This window comes from Microcaecilia unicolor, chromosome 2 (genome assembly GCF_901765095.1).
Source record: "Microcaecilia unicolor chromosome 2, aMicUni1.1, whole genome shotgun sequence".
Classification (NCBI taxonomy): Eukaryota; Metazoa; Chordata; class Amphibia; order Gymnophiona; family Siphonopidae; genus Microcaecilia; species Microcaecilia unicolor.
The window spans coordinates 574,381,690-574,395,245 of NC_044032.1; the positions used below are offsets into that span (position 1 = coordinate 574,381,690).

General features: G+C 41.8%; 1 protein-coding gene across 1 annotated transcript in view; it reads left to right on the plus strand.

The window, feature by feature from the left end:
• Window positions 1-12,052, plus strand: part of LOC115462200 (long-chain-fatty-acid--CoA ligase 1-like) — a 146,332-nt gene extending 134,280 nt beyond the window's left edge. The window contains 1 exon segment of the mRNA XM_030192216.1: window positions 10,933-12,052. Within this exon segment, the coding sequence (XP_030048076.1) occupies window positions 10,933-11,103 (171 nt within the window). The 3' untranslated portion in view covers window positions 11,104-12,052.
• The last annotated feature ends 1,504 nt before the right edge of the window (window positions 12,053-13,556 follow it).

The window sequence follows — 13,556 nt, forward strand, 5'->3', positions numbered from 1 at the left end:
ACGCTGAGACGGCAGGGAAGCGAAGGACGGAGGCGAGCCTGCCTGCTTGCTGCCTTTACTGCCGCCGCCTGCCGGTTCGCTGCTGCGACTTTGGTAAATAGAGAGTGGAGTGGAAGTTAGCCTATCTAGTCCACTGTAAGTAAGGAAGACATTTGATTAATCTCTGTTTCCACTCCCTCGCTCAGCCGTCGCCGTTCACTCAAAACACAGCAAGCAAACCTGTGAGCTGCTGCATCCACGTTGTCGTTCTTTATTGTCGGTCCATCTGTAACAAGTAGGGGAGCTGCCAGCCTTCAGAAAAAAAGGTGCTGGTACATCGTACCGGCGCGTACCGGCACAAAAAAAGCACTGGCTTCCAGACTAAGAACCCTTGTGCAGATATTTTCAGTGACATTTAAAGCCAGCATATTCCATGAACAGACAGGACAAATTAGTTCACTAAACATATTTTGTGGAATTCTGTATCTGTACAAATTCTGACGATTTTTGGTTATCTGCAGTTCCATATAGGATTGAAAACATGTCTTCAAATTTATGTAACCTGCTTAGACTCAGTATTGATAATAGCAAGATATAAATACCTGGAAAAGAATAGATTAGCAACTCAGTACTATGGGCGTCTTACGATTTTGGAGGTTGAGTAGCATGTTTAATCTACTATTTGGATTGTAAGCGCTGCTAGGAATCTTTGTAACTTCAGCGCAAATTTTGATTTTATCCAGATGCTTGTGGGGACTTGATGCTGTCTTTCTAAGCAGTTATATTTAGAGGGATAGAGCTTTATTTATTTAGGATATTGTAACACACTGTGCTTGCTCAAAAAGATCAGTTATTACATTGTTATATTTAGTAAGACTACTTAGTTAGGACAATGTATTAAGGGGCCTTTTTACAAAGGCGCATAAGGTCCTACGCATGTCCAGCGTGTGCCAAATCAGCATTACTACCTGGCTACCGCATGCCCCGGGTAGTGATTCTGAATTTGGTGTGCGTCAAAACCACACGGTGGAAAATATTTTCTATTTTCTACCATGCAGTGCTTACCTGGCAGTAAACAGCAGTGTGCACACGCTGCATGCCTACCGCCCGGGTAGCGCATGAGATCTTACCGCTAAGTCAATGGGTGGTGGTAAGCTCTCAGGCCGAAAATGGATGTGCGCTGGTTTTTAATTTGACGCATGTCCATTTTCCGACTCCTTAAAAAAAGGCCTTTTTTCCAGGACGCTGCAAAAAATGGCCTGGCAAGCGCACTTGAGACGAGCTTACACTACTGCAGGCCACTTTTTGCAGCGGCTTAGTAAAAGGGCCCCTAAATATTGTAGCATGTGTTTCTGATCCTTTTATTAGGGTTTAGTTATCTGGGTAATTGGGGAGGAATCTCACTGGAATGGCCCATCCCGAAGTTACTGTGTACTACTCGGGTAAGGAGGGGGGTTGGTTGGTTGCAGAGTAATTGGGAGGCACTTCTAGACCGCTCAGCTGTAGGTCTATGCTCCATTGATACAGTACATAGTCTTAGATTTACACCTCATTGGAAAAAAATGGCAAAATAAGGGTTCTAGATCAACTAATTTAGTGAAAATTCCATCACACACTGTCCCTCTCGATGAATTTTTCTCTAGAATTTTATATCTTAATGTTAGATCAGCCTGTAATAAGACTTGGCTTATCAGGGATTGGGTGAGTGACTACTAACCAGGTCTCATGTTCTTGGTGAAGACATGATTCCAATCTCAAAATTAATCCTGTTGTTAATGAAATTTGTCCAGCAAGTTATACGATATTATGTGTACCACCCAAATCGTTAGAGGGGGTGGACTGGCTGTACTTTATAAAGAATTTCTGAAAGTGTCCTTATGTAATTCTTTTAATGATTTAGGTTTGGAAATTTTCTCTTTTAGGTGAAAGATTCATCATTATAGGACACATTAAAATGTGTCTTGTTCTATTGACCACAAGGTAGCTGGTAATGGTAGAACAGGTATTTTATGAGTTTATTGAAAATAAGATGTTAGACACTAAAAGGGCCCTGTTTACAAAGGCACGCTAGTGTTCGTTAGTGCACACCAACTGTGTAGGCACCCATAGGAATATTGTGGGTGCCTATGCTAACAAACACTAGTGCGCCTTTGTAAACAGGTTAATGATTAATATTAATTTACATTTGTATCAAGAGAATGATGCAGCAACATCAGCAGCATTATTCTCTTTTCTGGATACTGTGGAATTGGTTAAACCTGACTATTGTTACTCATGAGAAGGGTCATCAATTATTCACTTTCTCTAATATTTTATCCACCACTTGGCATGTTAAAGACTGGTTCAGGAGGCTCTTTATTTGGTCGGACCATTTCATGTTGGAATTCACCCTTTATTGGAAATGTCTATCTAGTAAGGTCCACTAAATAACCAAATTGGTGGTGTGGAGATACAACGAGATCTATATAGAAATAAAATGAAAAAATAATCTTAAGTGTATTCACAAAGCATTAGATCGCAGCTTGTCAAGTTTATTTAGAACTGCGATACTGGGGTTTTTGTCTATGATGAAGAGAAGACCAGTTGGTCTGTTCAAGCTCCGGTAGATGAATATTTAATCTTGGAGCTCTTTGAGTCTTTTGCGCAGGAATATTGTCATTTTGTAAACGTGTGGATTTTTTGAGTATATAGATTATCTAGTAAGGTCGACACCAATGGGAAGAAGCAAGTTTATTGTTCAAGGGGTAAAATTGTGGAGGAAAACTTTTGGAAGAATATTGATGTTTTTTTAGACCATACTAACAGTAATCCTGAGGTAGAGTGGGCATCTTGGAATAGGCATTGTTCATCAGTATTAGATGATATTGCACCACTGAGAGATAAAGTTAGGAAACAAAGTAAATCTACTCCCTGGTTTAATGAAGAACTGCTTTCTCTGAAAAGATCCTGTTGAAGATTAGAACGTAGCTTAAAAATAAGCTATCAAAAGATAGGCATAAGTGAAGAGAACTGAGAAGTACTTATAAAGGATTACTGAGATCCACCAGAAAGAACATTCTAAATTGATTGATCTAGATAATCTGAACCCAAAAATGTTATTCAACATGATTGATCGATTAGACACAGACAGGGTGTTGCAGAGTGTGAGTGAAATTAGTCCATCAGCTCAGGAATTAGCAGAGTGTTTTTTTGTTTTTTGTTTTTTTTTTAATCTAAGACTGATAGGTGGGGAAGGGGGTAACAGAGCTTCTAACAAATAGAGGGAATCCAATGTTTGAGGCAGGCATAGACAATTTAGTATTTCAGCGTTGGGAAGAAAGAGGATTGGGTTGCCTGGGAGATGTGTTGGGCGGTAATGGAAAAATTAAAACTTTAGATCAGATGTTGGGTACGGATAACGTCCAGTGGGGTGATACATTCGCATACTGTCAGTTAAAATATTTTATTAAGTCATTAGATCAAGGTCGACTTGCCCAGAAACAGGGAGAGAGGATAAAACCTTCTTCACAGAGATCTCTGAAGAAGAACCATCAATTTCAGGGATACACAAGGCGCTGTGGATACATGAGGTCCCCAAAAACTTTACACAGCTGAAAGTTCATTGGGAGAAGGACTTGGGAGTCAGATTAATGTCATGGGATGTTGATAGGCAATTGAGGGGGATACCGAAATTGATAAGTGGACCTCAATATAGGGAATGCACATTCCGTTTTATACATAGAGCCTATATGGCACCGGCACAATTAGCAAAACTCGGGGGTTGCAGATGCCTCTGTGTGCGCGATGTGGGAGGGCAGATAATACGTTCTATCATAGTTTCTGGAGATGCTGGAAGATCAAAAGGTTTTGGGGGAAAATTACTTACTATTTGTCACAACTACTAGGTAAAAAGATAGCAGGTACTCCAGTGCAGATGCTGCTGAATCTGCCAGGTTCATTCAAGGGACAGATACCAGAGCACACTTTGTTCTTCCGCAAACTTACCTTGCTAGCAAAGAAATGTATTTTGCAAAACTGGACGAACGATGCAGAGCCAGAATACTGGCATTGGCGGAACCTCGTCCACCAGTTAATGATGTGGGAAGTAAAAGAAGCTAAAAGCTTGCTAAAATGGAAGAAAATATTCAAGAAAATTTGGGGCGCTTATATAGATTCTCTGTCACATAGGGGGAGAAGTTGGGTCCTCAACATGCTAGGACAATAGACAAGCACATATGTACCTGACAACACGAGCGGGAGGGGAGGGGATGGGGAGGAGGGAGGGAGGGGAGGCAATAGGGCTTGGGAGGAGGGGGAGTTAACAGGGGAAAAGTTTTGGAGACAGTTTGTCACAATAGATTGTAATTGGACAGTTAAATGTTTGGTTGCTGTTATCCAATAACTGTAAGATTGTGTATGCAATGTCTTCAATAAAAATGTTGAAACATAAATCTAAGAGTGATAATATATGTATGTTACTGCCATCTGTCTCCTTAGAAAGGTGGCCAAATTACTCTGCTTGTTTGCAATCAATAGAGCTAGGTATTCCCAGGGATTAGACATGGGCCTCTTAATTTTACTAAATTAGAAGAGGCCAAAAGACTGTTGTTAAAATATTCTTCTTCTCATTGTAGCCTAGATATTTGCCCTACTTATCTTTTTAAGGTCCCTTCATTGGCTTTTCTAGAATGGTTCACAGCATGGTTGAATTTGTACTTGGAACCAGGGACATTATCCTGGTTACTTGGGGCACATTATTCTTAAACCGATTCTAATTACAGACCAGTAGCATCCATCCCCTTATTTGCAAAAATTTTAGAAGACTACGTAGAGCTACATAGATTTTTGTCTTGTTCTCTATCCAGTTATAGAAAGAATTTTAATATGGAAACAGTTCTTTCTGCTATAGTAGGGGTCACCAACCAGCTTATTTTCGAAAGAGATCGCCGGCCATCTTCCGACACAAATTGGGAGATGGCCGGCGATCTCCTGAAGTCGGCCAAATCAGTATAATCAAAAGTCGATTTTGACTGACTCCAACTGCTTTCTGTTGCGGGGCCGGCGAAAGTTCAAGGGGGCGTGTCAGCATGGTAGCGAAGGCAGGACGGGACGGGGGCATGCGTTGAGATGGCCGGCTTCGCCCGATAATCGAAAAAAGAAAGCCGGCCTTGACGAGAATTTTGCCCACTTTATTTGGTCTCTTTTTTTTCAGGTGCAAGTCCCAAAAAAGTGCCCCAACTGACCAGATGACCACCGGAGGGAATCGGGGATCACCTCTCCTGACTCCCCCAGTGGTCACTAACCACCTCCCATCCCGAAAAAAAGCACTTTATGACATTTCAGGCTGGCAAAAAAGTTTTTACTCAGGTCCATCGCAGCAGTATACAGGTCCCTGGGGGGGGGGGGGGGTATGTGTGTCAGCGGAGGCATAGCGAAGGCATGGACATCCTTCTTTCAAACATTTTGGATGTCCTGAGCTGCCCCCCCCCCCTCCACAGGGTCGGCCAAATTTCAAGGGAGTGGAGGAGTGGCCTAGTGGTTAGAGCACTGGTCTTGCAATCCAGAGGTGGCCAGTTCAAATCCCACTTCTGCTACTTGTAATCCAAAATCCAAATAAATAAAGGGGGTGTCAGAGGCATAGCAAAGGCATGGGTATCCTTCTCACAGAAACATCTACATTTTGGACATCCTCAACTGCCATCGCATGGACGGAGGCATAGCGAAGGACGTTCTTTACCCATACTCTAAAAAAAAAAAGACGTTCTCAACTGCCGTCGCAGGGACAGAGGCATAGTGAAGGACGTCCTTTACCCATACTCTAAAAAAAAAAATACGTCCCTGACAAGCCCTTGGACATTTTCACCTGGACTTGTATTTTTCTAAGGTTGTAGATGGCAATTTATTTAAGGTTGTAGACGACTATTATACACGCAGCTTGTCTGCATGTATGAAGCTGTCTTTGGCATGTGCAGAGCAGCCACGCATAATGCTTGGCTGCTTTGCACTGGCTTCCCTTCCTTAGGAAGGAAATCATGTGCAAATGAGCTAACAGTGAGCAGCTCATTTGCATGTGATTTCCTTCATGCATGCCCGTTCCTTTCCTAATCGCTAAGGGATCGGTAAGGAAAGGGCTTTTTCTGTTCAGTTAGTGCATCAGTTAGGCCACTGCAGTGCCCCCTAGGGTGCCCGGTTGGTGTCCTGGCATGTCAAGGGGACCAGTGCACTACGAATGCTGGCTCCTCCCATGACCAAATGAGTTGGATTTAGTCGTTTTTGAGATGGGCGCCCTTGGTTTCCATTATCGCCAAAAACCAGGGACGACCGTCTCTAAGGACGACTATCTCTAAGGTCGACCTAAACGTTGAGATTTGGGTGTCCTCGACCGTATTATCAAAACGAAAGATGGATGCCCATCTTGTTTCGATAATACGGGTTTCCCCACCCTTTCGCAGGGACATCCTGCGAGGACGCCCTCAAGAAAACTTGGGCACCCCATTCGATTACGCCCCTCTAAGTGTTCACGAATTCACAGTTCAATGTTTTTTGGGAACCATAGCGTCACGAATACCATGAACAAGACTGTAGCTTGAATAAGCTCCGTACGTCTATGGACAATGTCACCAATGACATCACCACACAAGAGTACTTCAGCAGTTTTCCAAAAAAGCAGAGGGTCTTCTTTATGACTTGAATTATAGTAACAGTAGGTGTCCCATTTCTCTATATTTTTGAAAATGTACATCTTTGTATAAATATTTTGGAAAGAGCCATTGAGTTGTATACTGATAACTCATTGCTCCCTGAATTTCCACCCAAATTAAAGAATGATCTGATATAATTGGTTCCTCAGCTCTTAAAAGACATGTAAACCAATCCCTTGTCACAAACATATAGTCCAGCCTGGAAGCTACAATGTGGGTTCTGGCAAAGTGAGTATAATTCTTGTCCGTAGGATGCAATGTGCACCAGACATCCACTAGATCCAGGGAGGTGGAAAAATATGGCAAACCTCTAATAGGATTGATAGATTGGGATGATGCAGGAAGCCTATCCACAATGGGATCCATAACCATATTAAAATCCCCACAAAAGAAACAAAGGAAAATTACCCAGTGCCCAATATTTTTCACATCTAACAGAATAAACATTTGCTCATACACACAAACTGTAATCTTATCCCCCAACTTGTGAGTATATCCAAATACATACATTCAATCTTGATAATTAAAAAAATACATAAATGGGAAGAAAACAGCAACGGAGTTCTCATTGTCATCATAGGCTGAAAAAAATTCTCATAATGCAAAAAATCTTTAATTCAGTGTTTTATCAAACTTTTAAACACATTGAAAAATGCTATGACACCTTCTGCAACTGTTCCACGGCCAACGTTGGCCAGTGTTTCAATTTGCTGCATCAGGATCCATGGAGCAGGGTCCGTGGAGCAAATGCTGTGAAAAAAGAAGAAAAAGGGATCAGAGCACAGTTAGTTACCCAAATAACTGTAAAAATAATATCCACACTCTGAAACTCCAAACTCGTGGCTGTTCAGCATTAGGCTCCCAATTTATAAAGATGATAATCTAAAAATGACTCCCATATTTATAGAGTGATGTCAGATGCTAAAAAGAGGCTAACAGGGACATTTTCGAAAGAGAAGGGCGCCCATCTTCCGACACAAATCGAGAGATGGGTGTCCTTCTCTCAGGGTCGCCCAAGTCGGCATAATCGAAAGCCGATTTTTGGCGTCCTCAACTGCTTTCCGTCGTGGGGACGACCAAAGTTCCTGGGGGCGTGTCGGCAGAATACTGAAGGCGGAACTGGGAGTGTGCTTAAGAGATGGGCGTCCTCGGCTGATAATGGGAAAAAGAAGGGCATCCCTGACGAGCATTTGGCTGACTTTACTTGGTCCCTTTTTTTTCACGGCCAAGCCTCGAAAAGGTGCCTGAACTGACCAGATGACCACCGGAGGGAATTAGGGATGACCTCCCCTTACTCCCCCAGTGGTCACCAACCCCATCCCATCCAAAAAAAAAATTAAAAAACATTTTTTCCAGCCTCTATGCCAGCCTCAAATGTCATACCCAGCTCCATCACAGCAGCATACAGGTCCCTGGAGCGGTTTTTAGTGGGTGCAGTGCACTTCAGGCAGGCAGACCCAGGCCCATCCCCCCTCCTACCTGTTACACTTGTGGTGGTAAATGTGAGCCCTCCAAAACCCACGCAAAACCCACTGTACCCACATGTAGGTGCCCCCCTTCACCCATAAGGGCTATGGTAGTGTTGTACAGTTGTGGGGAGTGGGTTTTGGGGGGCTCAGCACCGAAGGTAAGGGAGCTATGCACCTGGGAGCAATTTGTGAAGTCCACTGTAGTGCCCCCTAGGTGCCCGGTTGGTGTCCTGGCATGTGAGGGGGACCAGTGCACTACGAATGCTGGCTCCTCCCATGACCAAATGCCTTGGATTTGGTCGTTTTTGAGATGGGCTTCCTCGGTTTCCATTATCGGTGAAAACTGAAGTCGCCCATCTCTAAGGTCGACCATCTCAACATTTATGTTGACCATCTCTAAGGTTGACCTAAATGTTGAGATTTGGGCGTCCCCGACCATATTATCGAAACGAAAGATGGACGCCCATCTTGTTTCGATAATACGGAATGCCCCGTCCCTTCGCAGGGATGTCCTCAGAGATGGGCGCCCTTAGAGATGGTCGTCCCTGTTCGATTATGCCCCTCCACGTCAATCACTTTACTTGTAGCTTAAAATCTTGTTTTCTTACGCCATACAATTTCAATAGAAGTGACACCATTCAATTTTAGAATTTAGCCCATATGGCTGTAAAGTCCTCAGTCAAAAAATCCATTTTTGTTCCAAACTGCAGCAAAATAGGTCTCCAGTCACCCCTTCTACTCAATGGGTTGACGTGCTGCAGAACAGTGCACTAAAGAGATTCAAATTCATGTTTCAATTCTGTGCAATTCACAGCCAATGGGGAAGTCATCTTATGTGTATTGATAGTACTCTTGTGTTCTGTTAAATGGGTGTTTAAACTCTTCAAGGTCTGTCCTATATACATTTTTGTTTTACAAGCTCACTGAATGCAATATATCACAAAATCTGTGGTACAAGATGTTGCAGAAAACAGTAGTTTTTCTCCCAGATTGGGGATCAACAAAAAAAGAAGAGACTTGTGCATTGTGGACATCCTGAAACCAGGAAGGGTTGTGGACCTCAAGGACTGGTTTTGAGGACCTCTGCCTTAATTTATATACAATAGATTTGCATATAATGGAGGCAGTGCATGGAATCTCATTTGTAAAGTGGTGAGACATTAACCACACCCAAATGTAATGCCCAATTATAACATACTCTTTTCTTTCTTTTTTTTTTTTTTTACACGCGTTTCTAATTCAGGATTATGTTTTGGTACCATTCCACTCATTAGCTGTTTCAGCTAATGAACATTATAGATAGGTCTGGATGGCTTCCTAAAGGAAAAATCCATAGACCATTATTAAATTGACATGGGGAAAATCCACTGCTTATTTCTGGGATAAGCAGCATAAAATGTATTGAGCTTTTTTGGGATCTTGCCAGGTATTTGTGACCTGGATTGGCCACTGTTGGAAACAGGATGCTGGGCTTGATGGACCTTTGATCTGTCCCAGTGTGGCAATACTTATGTACTTATGAGACCTGTATCCATCCATGCAAGGACATATGAACACAATTCTGCCAAACAGAAACCTGTGCCATAACCTCAACATTAAACTGGAACAGCTATTAAGCTCTCTGTTGAACCACTAGCACAGACAACTCTCAAATACTTATCTTGGAAGACACTTCCTAGTTGCAATAATTTTGCACACAGAGTAAGTGTGCTTTAAGCCCGTGTATATTATCCTCACATATATTCAATTCTTCCCTACCTGAGTGGTGCTTTGCAGCCAACCTAAATTCCGCCCAAAAAGTGTTGGAATTCCATTAAACATTTTTACCAGTATTTTTCCCTAAATCTCACTAAAATGAGGGAGAAAGTGTAACCCACACTAGACTGCAGACATGCCTTGCTGTACTATCTTCATGGTACAATACATCTTAGGAAATCTTAACTCTTCAACCCAAGCAATCCTGGTGCATCCATCAGCAAGTGCTCACACTTAAACTGGGTATCAGTCTGTGTCTTTTTGCTTAGTATAGCAACTTTCATTCTCCAGGCTGGATCGTAAATACATCAGCTTGGCAAAAGCATGTGACTAATCTGCATGCTACTTCAATTGAGGACAACTGCAAAGTTGCAACCTGGTCCTGGGTCCACATTCCGAAGCATCAGAAAGTGCTTTGTGAAGACAAGATAATGAATTTAGATAATCAGTCCTTCAAATGAACAACCACCCTCTTTCTCCTTGCTCAGTTTGTATCTATAGCTACACTTTACAGCAGTCTTCCTCTTTGTGATGCCAATGCTTGTGGCTGCATTTCCCTACTGTCTGTGGAAAATCTCCCCGCCCCCCCCCCCCCAATCCCCTCATCCCACTAAATCAAGTATTTCCAACTATGATGTAAACTGGTATAGGACAGCCACTGTGAACACAGGAGTACTGATGCGCAAGGGGTAAACAAGCTTGTGTTAATCCACACAATTGCTATTGTGTTTATGGCTGCATTTCTCTGCTGTCTATAGAGAACCCTTTGAGGTAAGAAACTCTGCTTTGAGGCTAGAGTTGATTTTGTCTTTATCACCTAGAAAGGTAATTAGACATGTATTTACATTTTCTCTGACAAGCAGGATGAAAGATTCAAAGAATAGAAAAAAATGCTGAGGAAAACATCAGGCTTGGTAATTAGTTAGAAAGTTGAGGATTCTCTGATTTTCAAATGTTCACGTTTCATGTTGCTCTGGATCTTTGTGGTGAAATTACTATCATGTGTGTATCTTATCTGATTTTGATATGTGAATCTGGTCTTTTACTAGGTCAAAGACATTGCTTTGCACCCAGAAATGTTCACTGTTCAGAATGGCCTATTAACACCAACAATGAAGGCAAAGAGACCAGAGCTGCGGAAGTTTTTCCAGTCTGAGATAGAAGAACTGTATGCCAACAATTCAGACACTCAAAGGAGAACATCAGAGGACAGCACATAACATGGACTTTAGCTCAGGAACTCCACCACAAACTGTTTGTAAAGGAAAACGTTGAACAGCATTTCAAGTCTGCATAGAATATGTACTTGTCATAGGAATATTGTAAACCACAAAACAGCCCTAGTGTGTGCTGCAGATCATCATTCCAAAAATAAGCCTTAAATCATGAAGGGTGGCTTTTTGTATACTTTAGACCTCCCTAACAAGGTGTTTTCTCCATATTTCATTCATGTTAGCTTGAATTTCTAGGTGCTAAACACATTGGTACTAGCAACTTCAATATGTATTACACAAGTCAAAAGGGGTTGCTTTTAGTAGTACAAAAAATGAAGTTTCAGTCAGCTGCAGCCTGAGACTAACTTACACATGTAATTTAGCAAAGGCATTTTAAATATGTACTTTAGTTTTTGAGGATGCATAACTTTAAATTCCATACTTAGCCAAGCAGAAATATTTGTCAGTAAATTCATTTTTACAGGCATGGTAATAACTCAACTGTGTAACAGGATATGTCAGACACTGAGATTCAGATATGATGCACTAACTGATGCCAGGTCTGTCAAGCTTCATTCCAAATGTGTATTGACAGGAAAACTGGACTTATATTCGTATTGGTTAAAAAAAATTGTCACTTGGTATTAGAGCAGCTTCTTTTTTTGATCTCCTGCAGAATAGTGTAGCGGGACGGATTAGAATAACAGGAGCAATTCATGTAGCAAAAACGTTTTCTACTTCATGAGACCAGCAGCCCATAGCAGCAAGTACACTTGGTCACAGGATACTGACGTCTTAAGAAAAAAAAAATGCAGCATCCAATTAACTGTCATTAATTTGGAAAATGGGCAATAGTACCTAAGCTTTCTTTCAAGAAAATCTTCTAGTAAGGTGTCCTTTAGAGTTGCTACTGGTTATTTTGGAAAGATGGAAGTTTAAAAAAAAAACCCCACAAGGTTTGCACTAATTTTTCAGTAAATTATACAATGCACTCAGGAAAATCATTGCGTATTCAAGTTACACAAAAGTCAGTTTTGCTGAGGGACATTTATTGTAACTTGTCAATCCTACTATGTAGCTTTTTTTTTTTTTTGGTGTTGACCTTTTCTGCATATAAACCAAAACTGAATTTCTAAAAATGAAGGAAACCAAAATAAAAATGTACATTCTGAGTGTAGCTGGAAGTATTTAATTTAAATCTACAAATTCCACCTCCTCTTTTTTTTTTTAATTATTGTTCAGGGTATAAGACACTAAGGGGCTTTTTTACTAAGGCACTTAGGCACCTACGTGCATCCAAAACATGCCAAATTGGAACTACATCCCGGCTACCACCTGCCTCGGGCTGTAATTCCATTTTTGATGCGCATCCAAAAGATGCAATAGAAAATATTTTCTATTTTCTACTGCAGTAATTGGCAGTTTACACGCGCTGGTCACTTACCACCCAGTTAGCATGTGAGACCTTATGGATGGCAGTAAGGTCTCAGGCTGAAAATGAAGGTGCGCTGGTTTTAATTTTGCCGCACGTCCATTTTCAGCCACAAAAAAAAAAAAGCCTTATATCCAGGCATGCTGAAAAAATGACCTTCTGTGTCCAAAACACATGCCTACACTAGCGCAGGCCACTTTTAGGCGCGCCTTAGTAAAAGGGCCCTGAGGGCCTTGTTTACTAAGATGCACTAGCGTTTTTAGCACACACTAAAAATTAACACGTGCTAACGCTAGAGACACCCACATGAATATATGGATGTCTCTAGCATTAGCACGTGATAATTTTTAGCACACGCTAAAAACATTAGCACGCCTACAGCGTGGCTTAGTAAACAGGGCCCTAAGGTACTGTCCTTCTGGCAAGCAGATAGAGCAATCCCTGAAGGCACAGATCAAAATCTAAGGTGGCTTCACATCCTGATCCTGCATACTAATTGTCTCTCAGTATAAAGTAGTATGGCTGTTCTAGTTCAAGGTTCATAGTGCCGTGTACTAATGATAATGGTGGTTAAAATTAACAGCATTTAATGCCAAAGCTACAGCCTGAAAAACTTATCCCTCTACTGAACAGCTCCCACACTCCCTGTAAGACCCTCTGGGTCCATTTTATGGATGCCCTGGCAATCTAAGGTAGGGCAGACAGGAGCAATTTCAAGTGGCTCCTGCCCATGCTTGCTCTACATTCAGAATGGCACCTGCAGAGGAGGGGGTCTGGATGCTCTTGGTGGGGGGGAGGGGGTTGCAGGAACTTTGGAGAGTCTTCAGGGTTAGCTAACAGTGGAGCTGAATATTGCCACTATTTGGTTAACTGCCCAGGTAGTGCTGTGACAGAGGGGATATTTGGTCTAAATCACATTCATCCTTATTCTACTTAGAGCTTCTCATAATACTAAATATACTCATGACTGAGAGAATCAGCTTCAGGGTATTGCAATACACTTTTAAAATAAATCTTCCGAAGCTCC